Source organism: Scyliorhinus torazame, chromosome 6 (assembly GCF_047496885.1).
Source record: "Scyliorhinus torazame isolate Kashiwa2021f chromosome 6, sScyTor2.1, whole genome shotgun sequence".
NCBI classification, from domain to species: Eukaryota; Metazoa; Chordata; class Chondrichthyes; order Carcharhiniformes; family Scyliorhinidae; genus Scyliorhinus; species Scyliorhinus torazame.
In genome coordinates, this window is record NC_092712.1 from 242,521,162 (window position 1) to 242,535,839 (window position 14,678).

The 14,678-nt window shown below is 48.8% G+C and overlaps 1 protein-coding gene across 1 annotated transcript in view; it reads right to left on the bottom strand.

The window, feature by feature from the left end:
• LOC140425357 (unconventional myosin-X-like) overlaps positions 1-14,678 on the bottom strand; it is a 341,226-nt gene that overhangs the window by 83,957 nt on the left and 242,591 nt on the right. The window contains exon 3 of the mRNA XM_072509538.1: positions 1,849-2,007. Within this exon, the coding sequence (XP_072365639.1) occupies positions 1,849-2,007 (159 nt within the window). The remainder of the gene's footprint in view (positions 1-1,848; positions 2,008-14,678) is intronic.

Sequence of the window (14,678 nt, forward strand, 5' to 3'; positions counted from 1 at the left end):
TCCCTTAATTCCTTTACTGTTCAAACATCTATCCAGCTTTGCGTTAAAAACATTCAACAAGGTAGCCTCAACTGCTTCACTGGGCAGGGAATTCCAGAGATTCACAACCCTTTGGGTGAAGAATTTCCTCCTCAACTCAGTCCTAAATCTGCTCCCCTTTATTTTGAGGCTATGCCCCTAGTTCTAGTTTCAGCCGCCAGTGAAAACAACCTCCCTGCTTCTATCTTATCTTTCCCGATTTGGGACAGTGAGTTGCAATGAGGAAATAAGAACCTCACGAATCGATATAGAGAAGTTAGGTGAGTGGGCCAAAATGTGGCAGATTGAATTTAATGTGGACAAGTGTGAGGTCATCTATTATGATCGGAAAAATGGAAAGGCAACTTATTATCTAAATGGGGAGAGACTTCGGGGTTTACAGAATCACAGAATGATACAGTGCAGAAGAGGCCCGTTGGACCATTGAGTCTGCACTGACACACAAAAGATACATGACCTGCCTCCCTAAACACATTTGGCGACACTTGGCCCATAGCCTTGAATGATATGACGTACCAAGTGCTAATTTCTAAAGGATGTGAGGTAACCCACCTCTACCACCCTCCCAGGCAATGCATTCCAGACATATTGCTGCTCAGGGGAGCTTGCTGCCACTTGTCCATAGAATTCCTACAGTGCAGAAAGAGGCTATTCAGCCCATTAGGTCCACACCAAACCTCCAAAAGAGAACTCCACCTAGGTCCACTCGCTCGCTCTATCCCCGCAACCCAGCACATTGATCAAGGCCAATCAACCTAACCTGCACATCTTTGGACTATGGGGGGGAAACTGAAGCACCCGGAAGAAACTCATACAGATACAGGGAGAATATGCAAACTCCACACAGACAGTCACCAGATGGCTGGAACAGAACCAGAGTCCCTGGCGCTGTGAGGTAGCAGTGCTAACCACTGTGCCACCATTACATGTCCTATATGACTACAGATCGAAAGTATTTCACAACCAATAAAGTACTTTGACACTCAGACTACATTTGGAGTATTGTATTCAGTTCTGGGAACCTTATTTAAGGAAGGATGTTAAAGCCCTGGAAAGAGTGCAGAGGAGATTTACTAGAATGATACCAGGAATGTGGCATTTAGAGACAAGGAAAGAATGGAGAAATTGGGCTTGTTCTCCTTGGAGCAGAGAAGATTATGAAGGTGTTATTGAGGTGTTCAAAACTCTGTACATTTGGACAGGGTGAAGAAGATTGTTCTGTTTCCACTAGTTGGTATGTCAGTGACTAGGGGTCACAATTTCAAGATGGCCATCATGCGAGCAAGGAGTTAGATGAGGAGAAACTTCTTTACTCAGAGAGTTGTTGGGGTTTGGAATGTGTTGCCTGGGAGAGAGGTTCCAAAAGAGAGCTGGATATATATTTGAAAGTGATCAATTTAGAGAACTACGGGGATAGGGATGGGGATGGGACTAGCTATGTTGCTCATTTGGGAGCTGGTGCAGACACAATGGGCTGAATGGCCTCTTTCTGTGCTGTAAATAACAAACTAATTTCCAGAGGTTGTGAAAAAGCACTAGGTAAATGCAAGTTCTTTTAATTTTTAAACAGTACAATTCTTTGAAGTATTAACTTGACAAACAATTTTGGAACAAGCCAGCTTGTTCAGGTGGAATGGTTTTCCAGGAGCGGTCAAGACAACCTACCCCACCCAGTTTCTTCATTTCATTCCCATCATACACATGTCATGTCGATCGTTAAATGTTTGACATAATTAATCAAAAACTTTTATCATCAATGCTGCAGAGCAATCATTACATTTCCTCATCACTCAGCTGTTTTGAACTTACGTAGATATTGTCCTGGTTATATCGCATGTGTACATTATGCATGATTGCCCCTTCATGCAAATCTGTCAAAGTTGCCATATCCTCAACGCCCTCAATACTACTCGGATGCATGGCCAGCACTTTTTCCCTGGTTAAAGCATTTAGTTTGTAAGTGTACACCTGTTCAATAAAAAGAGAAACAAAATTAACATGTAAACAAATCAAAAGGGTGAACATGGTGGGTACATAATTACATTCAACATTCGATGCTTTTGTCATTTTTAAATGAAACTGCAATAATAATAATCTTTATTGTCACAAGTAGACTTTCATTAACACTGCAATGAAGTTACTGTGAAAATCCCCTAGTCGCCACATTCCAGCGCCTGTTCAGGTACACAGAGAGAGAATTCAGATAGTCCAATTCACCTAACAAGCACATCTTTCGGGCCTCGTGGGAGGAAACCCACGCAGACACAGGGAGAACGTGCAGACTCCGCACAGACAGTGACCCAAGTCGGGAATAAAACCTGGGACCCTGGTGCTGTGAAGCAACAGTGCTCACCACTCAGCTACCATGCCGCCCCTAATCTCACATTACTTATTTAACGTAATTTTTAATGAGTTTGAAGTATTGTGCCGCCCTCTCCATCATTTGAAATGATGCTTTGAGAATTGAAATTGCACTTTCATGTCCATAGATCGTAGCTTGGTTAATTTACTCAGCAAGATCAAAATCGCTTTGAGCAGGGCGGCACGGTAGTGCAGTGGTTAGCGCTACTGCCTCATAGCGCCGAGGACCAGAGGTCGATCCCAGCCCTGGATCACTAACCGTGTGGAGTTGGCACATTCTCCCCACGTCTGCATGGGTCTCACCCCCACAACCCAAAGATGTGTAGGGTAGGTCAATTGGCCACACTAAATTGCTCCTTAATTGGAAGAAAAAAGTAATTTTGTTTTACAAATCGGTTGGAGCAAAATAGACTGTCTTAAGTGGATTTTGTAATGGCAAAAAATTCACCAAACCTTTACAAGGTCTATGGTGTCAGAGAGAGCAAAGCCTAGACTAGTTTATCTGGGGTTTCCTGTTCCCCAGGTATCTCAGTAGCTTGTCAGTTGCTTGGTATCTGGCATGCCAAGAAGTGTATTGGTCTCAGCGGTGGAAAATCAGCTTTGTGTTTGGACCTTCCGCAGAGGAGGCCAAATTTCTATTTAGTACTTGGAGAAACACAGGAGCAAGAATAGGCCATTCAGTCTCTCAGATTGTCCTGGCACGCTCCAGGCTCCTAAATATCCATAACCAAACAAAAGCCATTTGATCTCAAGTCTTGAAAGTTCCTATTAAAGAACTAGGAGAAGGAGAATTCTTCCACTTCTTATTGCCTTTGGATGCAAGTGGGCACCCATGATGTGCACTTCGTGACATGAGACAATAGTCAAAGCTACTGGAAGGCACTATCCCGATAGAATTGTTAGGGTCATACATCTAAGGAATTTCAAGCCTTGGTATGCAACACTAAATAAGTTATAGAAACATAAAATAGAGGAGTAGGCCCATTTGGCCCTTCGAGCCTGTTCCACCATTCAATATGATCATGGCTGATCATCCAACTCAGATACCTGTTTCGACTTTCCTCCATGTCTTTTGATCTCTTTAGTCCCATGAGCTATATCTAACTCCTTCTTGAAAACATACTCAACTGCTTTCTGTGATAGTGCAGGCTCACCACTCTCTCGGTGAAGAAATTTCTCCTAATCTCAGTCCTAAATGGTTCACCCCATACTCTTCGACTGTGACCCCTGGTTCTGGACACACCCACCAGCGGGAACTCCTTCATGCATCTACCCTCTGTGGTCCAGTTAGAAGTTTCTAGGTTTCTATGAGGTCGCCTTCATTCTTCTGAACTCCAGCGAATATAACCCTAACCGACTCAAAATCTCCTCATACGTCACTCCCGCCGCCCCAGGAATCAGTCTGGTCAACCTTCGTTGCTCTCCCTCCAGAGCAAAACATCTTTCCTCCGATAAGGAGACCAAAAATACACACACTATTCCAGGTGTGGTCTCACCAAGGCCCTGTATAATTGTAGTCAGACATCCCTGCTCCTGTACTTGAATCCTCTCGCTATGAAGGCCAACATACTATTTGCCTTCGTTACCACTTGCCTGCCTGAGTGACTAGTGTATGAGGACATAGAACATACAGTGCAGGAGGCCATTCAGCCCATCGAGTCTGCACCAACCCACTTAAGCCCTCACTTCCACCCTATCCCCGTAACCCAATAACCCCTCCTAACCTTTTTGGTCATTAAGGCCAATTTATCTTGGCCAATCCATCTATTCTGCACGTCTTTGGACTGTGGGAGGAAACCGGAGCACCCGGAGGAAACCCACACAGACACGGGGAGAAAATGCAAAGTCCACACAGTCACACGAGGCCGGAATTGAACCTGGGACCCTGGAGCGACCACTGTGCCACCATGCTACCCGTTCAGCCATTCAGACAATAATCTGCTTTCCTGTTTTTGCTACCAAAGTGGATAACCTCACATTTATCCACATTTTACTGCATCTTCCATGCATTTGCCCACTGACGCAACTTGTCAAAATCACTATGAAGGATCTCTGCATCCTCCTCACAGCTCATCCTTCCACCCAACTTTGTGTCATCTGCAAATTTGGAGATATTGGGCTGGATTCTCCAAAAATGGGGCTATGTCCCCACACCAGTGTCTAAATGCTGGCATTTCACTCTAAACTTTCTTTAAGAAAGTCCAGAGTGATTCTCCAACCTGCAGGGCTTGCAGGGCCCCAGAGTGCTTCTCGCAACTTTGACCTCCACCCCCCACCCCGACCCCGACCTCCATCCACCCGACCTCCACCCCCCCTCCCCGACCTCCAGCCTCCCAACCTCCAGCCCCCCTCCCCCGACCTCCAGCCCCCCGCCCCCGACCTCCAGCCCCCCTCCCCCCCGACCTCCAGCCCCCTTCCCCCCCGACCTCCAGCCCCCTTCCCCCCGACCTCCAGCCCCCTTCCCCCCGACCTCCAGCCCCCTTCCCCCGACCTCCAGCCCCCTTCCCCCCGACCTCCAGCCCCCTTCCCCCCGACCTCCAGCCCCCTTCCCCCCCAACCTCCAGCCCCCTTCCCCCCGACCTCCAGCCCCCTTCCCCCCGACCTCCAGCCCCCTTCCCCCCGACCTCCAGCCCCCTTCCCCCCGACCTCCAGCCCCCTTCCCCCGACCTCCAGCCCCCTTCCCCCCGACCTCCAGCCCCCTTCCCCCCCGACCATCCCCCTCCCCGACCTCCACCCCCCCTCCCGACCACCCCCCTCCCCGACCTCCCCCCCCTCCCCCGACCAAACTTTTTATGATGCTTTAATTGCACCTCTGGCTACAAAACCTAGTTGCCTTTCAAACTAGGATTTATTTTACTGCAGCAGTCACATAATAATCCAGGCGCTTAACCCTTACTGCATCAAATACCTAAAATAGAATAAATCTGATACTTCTACATTCATCACAAGGTCTACGGAATCTCCACGGCTCCACAGAATTCCGGCCCAATGTTCCAACAATACATCAACACTTGCCTCTGCTGCCCCTGAGATTTTGGTTCACAACCACGGGTATTTTATCGTTTAGAAACCAGCACAAAAACAAAAGGTAAATGTAAAATGGGCTTATAAGCACTGTGAAACATATAGGAGGTGCATTTAAAAATATTAGCATATTAAATATCATTTGCAGTTTCCAAACATCATAAACATTATTTTTGGCAGGTCCTGAATGTCAGTTACACCACTTGCTGTTATATCTTGCTCTAGAAGGGGGTTGTTACATTTATCTTCTCACCGTCCAAAGCCCCAAACAATCTTTCCAGATCAAATAGCGATTTACTTCTACACAAAATTGAAAGTAGTACTATATAATGAAGTTTTCACGATGCTGGGGAGACAAATCACAGATTGGGTGACTATAGTGCACTAAGTTGACAAGCATTGCCCAAATCTTCCAACAACCAGTCATTTTAATTTGCCACTCCACTCCCACTCGGACTTCAGCCTTCTATACTATTCCAATGAATTTCAACATTTGTGGGCAGCACGGTGGCACAGTGGTTAGCACTGTTGCCTCACAGTGCCAGGCTCCCAGGTTCAATTCTGGCCTTGGGTGACTGTGTGGAGTTTGCACTTTCTCCCAGTGTCTGCGTTGGTTTTCTCCGGGTGCTCTGATTTCCTCCCTCAGTCCAAAGATGTGCAGGTTAGGTGGATCGGTCATGCTAATTTGCCCCTTAGTGTCCAGGGATTTGGTAGGTTAGGTTAAAGGGTTATAGGAATAGGGCAGGGAAGTGGGCTTGGGTGGAATACTCTTTCAGAAGGCCAGTGCTGACTCGATGGGCCAAATGGCCTCCTTCTGCACTATAGGGATTCTCTGGTAAGTTCGTGGAACAGTATCTTAATTTTTGATCAGGCGACTTCCAGTGGCGGCTATGAAGGAGTAGGTCGCACATTTGGTGGCTCCCGATCGGGTCGGAACTTTGGACCTTTTTCCCCGATTTTTTGTCGGATCTGAAGTGGAAAATTGATGTTGGACGCAATTGTGAAGAGGAATTCTACATCAGTGCATGGAGAAGCGGACCAGGAGTGCTCGCAAAGGAAGAAATAGGCGAACGGAGAAGGCTTGGGCTGAGGCTGCAGCGGGAGAAAGCATGGCGGAGGACATAAGTTCTGCCTTGATGACCCAGCGGTCGATGGAGCAGTTTATACAGGAGGGCTTCGCCAAGCAGAAATAGGAATGCTTGGACCCAATTAAGGAGTCGATTGCACGACTGGAACTCAGACTGGAAGCTCAAGATCAGGCGATCCAGAAAGTGGAGAAGACATTGACTGAGCAGGAGGAGCACCAAGCTGCAGTGGAGTTGGAGGTGGGAATGTTGTGAAACTAATAGAAAAGGCTCCAGGAGAAGGTGGAGGATCGAGAGAGAACAGGTCCAACCGGCAGAACCTGAGAATCGCGGGTCTCAAGAAGGGATCCAAAGGAACAGAGGCAGCGGCATACATAGCGGCTATGTTTGAAAAGCTACTGTGGGAGGGGACGTTCTCCCGAGCCTTGGAGGTGGACAGAGCGCTAGCGAGCAAGCTGCGTGTGGGTGACCCCCTGAGAGCAATGGTGGTGAGATTCCACAGGTACCTGGACAATGAGTGCATTCTACAGTGGGCCAGGCAAACGCGGAGCTGCAAATGGGAGAACAGCGTCCTGCGTATATATCAGGTTCTGAGCGGACGTGGCCAGGAGAAGAGCAGGGTTCATCCAAATAAAATCAACCCTTTTTAAGAAGAAGGTAAAGTTTGGACTACTGTACCCGGCCCATCTTTGGGTTATGCACGAAGAGCAACATTTCTACTTCGAGTCGCCTGAGGAAGCGATGGACTTCGCGAGAAGGAAAGGGCTGGTATCGGACTGAGGTGTTTGGACTAAACTTTGCTGCAGTACTTGTGTGTTTTTTTGTTCGCTTCTCTCCAGTTATTTTTTTTAAAAAAGGAAAAGTTTGTCGTCTTTGGATGTCACTTGTAATGCCTTTTGTATTGAGCTGGGGTCTGCGGACAAGCTGCTTGTGTTAAAATGTGCATTTGCACTGATGGGGGATGGAGGTGTGAATGTTAGATGTTTGATCTTTTTGATATTCTTTGCGCGTTTCTTTTGGGCAATTGGGTTGGAATTGTTTACGTTTGCATATGTGTGTCCGAGCGGGGGTTGGGGAGCAATAGGTGGGAAAACATCTGGCGCCATGGACGGGGGCCACCAAGCTAGCTGGGCAGGCTAGCTCATGGAAACGCAGTGGGGGGTGAGCAGATGGTATGCTTGTTGGAGGGGGCTGTGTGTATAGTGCTGTTACTGGGGGGGGGGGGGGAATGTTCTGCTGACGGGGAGGGACTTTTGCTGTGGGACAATAGGGAGGTCGGGGACGGAGGCTGCCTGGGGGCGGGCCTGCGGATGCGTGGCACGCGGGCTGGAGACTGGCCCAGGAAAAGGGATGGCTGATTGGTGGAGGGGGAGGGGGCGAGAAGCCCCACAACCAGGCTGATCACATTGAACATGAGGGCTAAATGGGCCTGTTCGTGCATTTGAGGGGACTGAAGGCGGACGTGGCAACGTTGCAGGAGACACACCTTAGAGTAACTGATCAGATTAGATTAAGGAAGGGATGAGTCGGACAGGTTTTTCACTCGCGGCTGGACTCTAAGACTGGAGGGGTCACGATCCTGATTAATAAGCGAGTGTCATTCAAAGCGGGAAGAATAGTTGCGGACGTGGGGGGTCGGTACATAATGGTCAGTGGAAAGCTGGAGGGGCTGCTGCTGGTACTCATGAATGTGTACATGCCGAATTGGGTTGATGTGGAGTTCATAAGGAAGATGTTGGGGAAAATCCCGGACCTGGATTCGCATAAGCTGGACATCAACAGAGTCATTAACCCAGGGCTAGACCGATCTAGCTCAAGGACAGGCAGGGTGCCAGCAATGGAGCTAAAGGGGTTTATAGAGCAGATGGGGGGGGGGGGGGCCATGGAGATTTGGGCGGCCGAGAGTGAAGGAGTTCTCCTTCTACTCACATGTGCATAAAGTGTACTCCCGGATTGACTTTTTTATCCTGAACAGGGCTTTACTGACGGGGGTAGTGGACACTGAGTACTCAGCGATCACGATCTCGGATCATGCCCCGAACTGGGTTGACCTACAGGTGAGCAAGGAGAGTAGCCAGCGCCCACACTGGAAGCTAGACGTGGGACTTTTAGCTGATGAGGTGGTGTGTGGGCAGCTGACTTCCAGAACGATCTGGAAGTCAATGACACGGGGGAAGTTTCGGCTGCAGTGGTCTGGGAGGCGGTGGTTAGAGGGGAGCTGATCTTGATCCAGGCCCACAGGGAGAAGGCAGACAGGGCAGAGACGGACCGACTGATAAAGGAAATACTACAGGTCAACAGGAAGTATGCAGAGACCCCAGAGGTAGGGCTTCTAAGGGAACTACAGGCAGAGTTTGGCTTGTTAACTACATGGAAGGCAGTAGAACAGCTGAGGAAGGCGAGGGGGGCGATCTAGGAATATGGAGAGAAGGCCAGTAGAATGCTTGCGCAGCAGCTTAGAAAGCGGGAGGCGGTCAGGGAGATTGGGAAAGTAAGGGACAGAGATGGGAACCGGTTCGGAGATTCAGCAGCGGTTAATAAGGCGTTTGAGGAATTCTACAGCAGGCTGTATGAGTCGGAACCTCCAGCTGGGCCGGAGGGGATGAGGCAATTCTTAGGGGGGCTGAAGTTCCCAAAGGTGGATGAAGACTTGGTAGAAGGGCTGGGGGCCCCGATCCGGTTGGAAGAGATAGCAGATGGGCTGAAGGCCATGCAGTCGGGTAAATCCCGGGACCGGATGGGTACCCAGTGGAGTTTTACAAAAAGTTCTCTGGGATGCTGGGGCCACTGCTGATGTGGACATTTGATGAGGCAAGGGAGACAGGGGGGCTTCCCCCGATGATGTCACAGGCCATTAGCTCATTGATCCTGAAGCGGGATAAGGACCCGGAGTTATGCGGTCCTACAGACCGATCTCCCTACTAAATGTAGATGCCAAATTGTTGGCTAAGATCTCATCCTCAAGGATTGAGGACTGCGTCCCAGACACGATTGGGGAGGACCAGACGGGATTTGTTAAGAGGGGGCAGTTGGCGGCCAACGTAAGAAGGCTGTTGAATGTTATCATAATGCCCCTAAAGGGTAGGGACAAAGAACAAAGAACAAAGAACAAAGAAATGTACAGCACAGGAACAGGCCCTTCGGCCCTCCAAGCCCGTGCCGACCATACTGCCCGACTAAACTACAATCTTCTACACTTCCTGGGTCCGTATCCTTCTATTCCCATCCTATTCATATATTTGTCAAGATGCCCCTTAAATGTCCCTATCGTCCCTGCCTCCACTACCTCCTCCGGTAGTGAGTTCCAGGCACCCACTACCCTCGTAGAGGGTACCTCTACCACTACCTCTACCTCTACCGACGTAGAGGTAGTGGTCGCAATGGACACAGAGAAGGCATTTGACCGAGTGGAATGGGATTATCTGTGGGAGGTATTGGGGCGGTTTGGATTTGGACGGGGCTTCATTGAATGGGTCAGGCTGCTGTATCAGGCGCCCGTGGCGAGTGTTCGGACGAACAGGCTGACATCGGGCTATTTTAGGCTGCACCGGGGGAACGAGGCAGCGATGCCCCTTCTCCCCGCTATTGTTCGCACTGGCCATAGAACCGCTGCCAATTGCGTTGAGAGCCTCAAAGGGCTGGAAGGGACTGGTCCGGGGAGGGGAGGAATACAGAGTCTCGCTATACACGGACGATCTGCTCCTATGTGTCGGACGCATTGGAAGGGATGGAAGAAATTATGGGGATTCTGGCCGGCTTTCGGGTTATAAATTGAACATGGGAAAAGCGAGATGTTCGCGATCCAGGCAAGGGGGCAGGAGAGGCGATTAGGGGAGCTGCCATTTAGAGTGGTAGGGGGAAGCTTTTGGTACCTAGGCATCCAGGTGGCACAGGAATGGGAACGGCTGCACAAGCTCAATCTGGCCCGACTAGTAGACCAAATGAAGGAGGATTTTCGGAGGTGGGACGTGCTCCCGTTGTCACTGGTCGGGAGGGTACAGACAGTGAAAATGACGGTTCTCCCGAGATTCCTGTTTGTGTTTCAGTGTCTCCCCATCTTTATTCCTCGGTCCTTTTTTAAACGGGTCAACAAGGCGATCTCGGGCTTTGTTTGAGCGGGTAAGACCCCGCGAGTTAAAAATGGGATGTTGGAGCGCAGCCGGGGGAGCCGGCTGGCACTCCTGAACGTTAGTAATTATTACTGGGGCGGCGAATATAGCCATGATTAGGAAGTGGATGGTGGTGGTGGGGTGGAGGTGTGGGGGGGGGGGGGGGGGGGGGGGGGGGGGGGTAACTGTACCAGCCCCGTGGTTGCCGCGGCCCTGAGTGTCTGGGGGCAATGGAGGAGACATGTGGGAGCAGAGGGAGCATCAGTCTGGCCCCCAATTTGCAATAATCACCGGTTTGCCCCGGGGATGCTAGATGAAGTGTTCCAGAGGTGGCAGAGAGCAGGAATCGAGAGGATGGGCGATATGTTTATAGAAGGGAGCTTTCCCAGCTTGAGGGAACTGGAGGTGAAATTTGAACTGATGAGAAGGAATGAATTTAGGTACCTGCAGGCACGAGACTTCCTACGCAGGCAGGTCTCAACTTCCCCCGCTCCTGCCACCAAGGGGGATACACAACAGGGTAGTCTCCAGAGTGTGGGTGAGAGAAGGGAGGGTTTTCGGGCATTTATAAGGAGCTTATGGGGTCGGAGGAGACACAGACCGAGGAGCTGAAACACAAATGGAAAGAGGAGTTCGGTGGGGAGTTAGGGGATGCTCTCTGGGCGGCTGCGTTGAGCAGAGTCAATTCGTCCATAACATGTCCCAGGCTCAGCCTGATACAGTTTAAGGTCATTCACCGGGCTCACATGACAGTGGCCCGGATGAGCAGGTTCTTGGGGGTGGAAGATAGGTGTGCGGGAGGACCAGCGAACCATGTCCATATGTTCTGGACATGCCCGAAGCTCAGAGGATTCTGGCAGGGGTTTGCGGATGTCATGTCCAAAGTGTTGAAAACAAGGGTGACACCGAGTCCAGAGGTGGCGATTTTCAAAGTGTCGGAAGACCCGGGAATCCAGGAGGAGAAAGAGGCAGACGTTCTGGCCTTCGCTTCCCTGGTAGCCCGGAGACGGATATTATTAGTTTGGAGGGACTCAAACCCCCGAAGTCGGAGACGTGGCTATCTGAAAAGGCTAGCTTTCTCTGTTTGGAGAAAATCAAGTTCGCCCTGAGGGTCAATGCTAGGGCTCGTTCGGAGGTGGAAGCCGTTCGTCGACTTCTTTAGGGAAGGGGGAGGGGGTAGTTTAATGTAGAGTAGGAGGCTAGAAAACGTGGGACCTGTGAGAGAGGAAGACGGCGTTTGCACTATGTTTCTATTTGTATGTACAGTTTCTTCTGTTACTGTTATAAAACCATAAAATGTTTATATTTTTTTAAAAACTTTTGATCAGGCACTTTACTGCACTCGTGAGACCACATATGGAGTACTGTACATTACTGGTCAATTTATTTAAGGATGTAAGAACATACAGTGCAGAAGGAGGCCATTCGGCCCATCGAATCTGCACCGACCCACTTAAGCCCTCACTTCCACCCTATCCACGTAACCCAATAACCCCTCCTAACATTTCTTGTACACTAAGGGCAATTTACCATGGCCAATCCACCTAACCTGCACGCCTTTGGACTGTGGGAGGAAACCGGACCACCCGGAGGAAATCCACGCAGACACGGGGAGAACGTGCAGACTCCGCACAGAGAGTGACCCAGCAGGGAATCGAACCTGGGACCCTGGCGCTATGAAACCACAGTGCTAATCACTTGTGCTACCGTGCTGCCCGAGGATGTTTCCTCTTGTGGGAGGATCCAGAACTAGAGGTCACTGTTTAAAAATGGGGCCACCCATTTAAAACGGAGGTGGAGGAGATTTTTTTCTCTCAGAAGGTCAAGGGTTTTTGGAACTCTCTTCCTGAAAAGGCAGTGGAAGCAGAGTCTGAATATTTTCAAAGCAGAGGTGGATAGATTCTTGGTAAGCAAGGGGGTGATAGCTATCAAATCAGCCATTATCCTAATAAATGGCAGAAAAGGCTTGACTCCTGTAACTTGCTTGTATGTTCATCTGTCATAACTGAGAAAAGTTAGAAGTGCAACAGAGCAAATGTAAGGGTGGAGGTTGAAAAAAGACTGGGGTATCTGGTCAAGCAGAAAAAGGGAGATGTAAAGGAAGAAAAGCGAACAAAGCAAAGAAAACAAATGCAAGTCCATCAGAAAGAAAAGCAGAACTTGAAGGTGAGCATTCCCGGAAAGGAAATGGGAGTGAATTAAACACTACTACAAAACCAAAATACTGTGGATGCTAGAAATCGGAAATAAAAACTGAAAATATAGGAAGTATTCAACAGGTCAGGTAGCAAATGTGGAGAGTAAAATGCAGTTAGTGGCAGGGTTTTAGTGGCAATATGCAACTGGAATGGAGATGAGCAGACACGGAATTTCCCAACACCAGCCGCCTAGCTGATTCCCACCATGGTCCCAATTCCCAGCCATTTACCAGAAGACAGATTGGGCATGGAACAACTGACCTCCCACGAGTAGTTGGTAGCGTATTAATGCTAGGTCTTCCAGATGTTATCATGAAAGCTCCCCCTCTACAATGGTGGTCCGGCACCTATGACCATTGTGAATTTCAAATATTTTAAAAGATCTAAGAGGGTCCTATTATCTCTCCAAGTTTGAGAACCCAAACTACAACCTTAATTGGATAGCAAGCCACTAACTGTTCAATCCTACAAAACCCAGGTACTTCTCCTGAAATCGATGTGGGATCTGGATCTGCATCTAATCCGAATGTCAAGGTCCCAACTTCAAACAGAAAATCCGACCCAAAGTTTCATGTCTGTGACATTCCATCAAAACTGGGGAAAGTTAGACATAGGTTTTGAGCAAATTATTTGTGCTGCGCCTTTAATAAATGTAAGAAAACATGAGAGCTCATTTACACAGTAAATGGTACTAGATAATAGTTACATGAAGGCAAGATTTTAATTTCTGCTTTCAGGTAGAAACAAGGCTCCAAAAACCTGAGCAGTCTGATTTTACCAGCTGTTTGCTCGCACACCATGTCTGCTGGCTGCAGGAGGCCGGGAATTACACAAAATGCTGGAAATCAAATAAAAACAAATGCTGGGAACACTCAGCAGGTTAGACAGCAATGGTGTAGAGAGGAAAGCAGGGGGTTTCACATTTCAGGGCAAATAACCTTCTGCTTTCACCTTGAAGTTCTGCTCTTTGATGTGATTCCCATCCAGCCTGTACGTGGTTTGGAGTAATAACCTCTTACCAAAACCATTAATTCTACCTTCCATTCTCTGCAGAGTACGCCCAATTTTCCAGTATTTTGTTTTTATTTCAGCACAGCTGCCCACCAACTTCAGACAGAGGCCTACTTATAACATACAAATCCTGCACTGGCAAAGGGGATTTCTATGCAATTTTCACATGACAGTGGGTCGAATCTCCACCACACAAACACTGTTCACTGGTGTGAGATATTGAGTGACATTAACCAGTGGCCCTTCAAAGCACAGATTGCGTTACCAAGTTTATTCCAGCTACCAAAAAACCCAAGTTTATATTTGTTTATTCAGAAACAACACCTTTTTGAGCTGCCAGTAGAATAGATGGAAGGGAGGTGGGGATATTTGTCTACCTCAGCAAATAACACTCGGTATAAACATTTGTCTGTCTGCATTCCTTTCAATTTTAGATCCATCTCCTAATGAACCCTCTTTACTCCGAATGAACCCGCTTTACATCACTGTTACACCAACAATTCTTTTTCAGTTTAAATTTTTTTTTCCCAAGGGGCAATTTAATGTGGCCAATCCATCTTTGGGTTGTTGGGGTGAAACCCACGCAGACACGGGGAGAATGTACAAACTCCACACAGACTGTGGCCCGGGGGCAGGGATGGGCAGCACTGTAGCATAGTGGTTAACACAGTTGCTTCACAGCTCCAGGGTTCCAGGTTTGATTCCCAGCTTGGGTCACTGTCTGTGTGGAGTCTGTACATTCTCCCCGTATGTGCGTGGGTTTTCTCCGGGTGCTCCAGCTTCCTCCCACAGTCCAAAGATGTGCAGGTTACGTGGATTGGCCATGCTAAAAATTGCCCTTAGTATCCAAA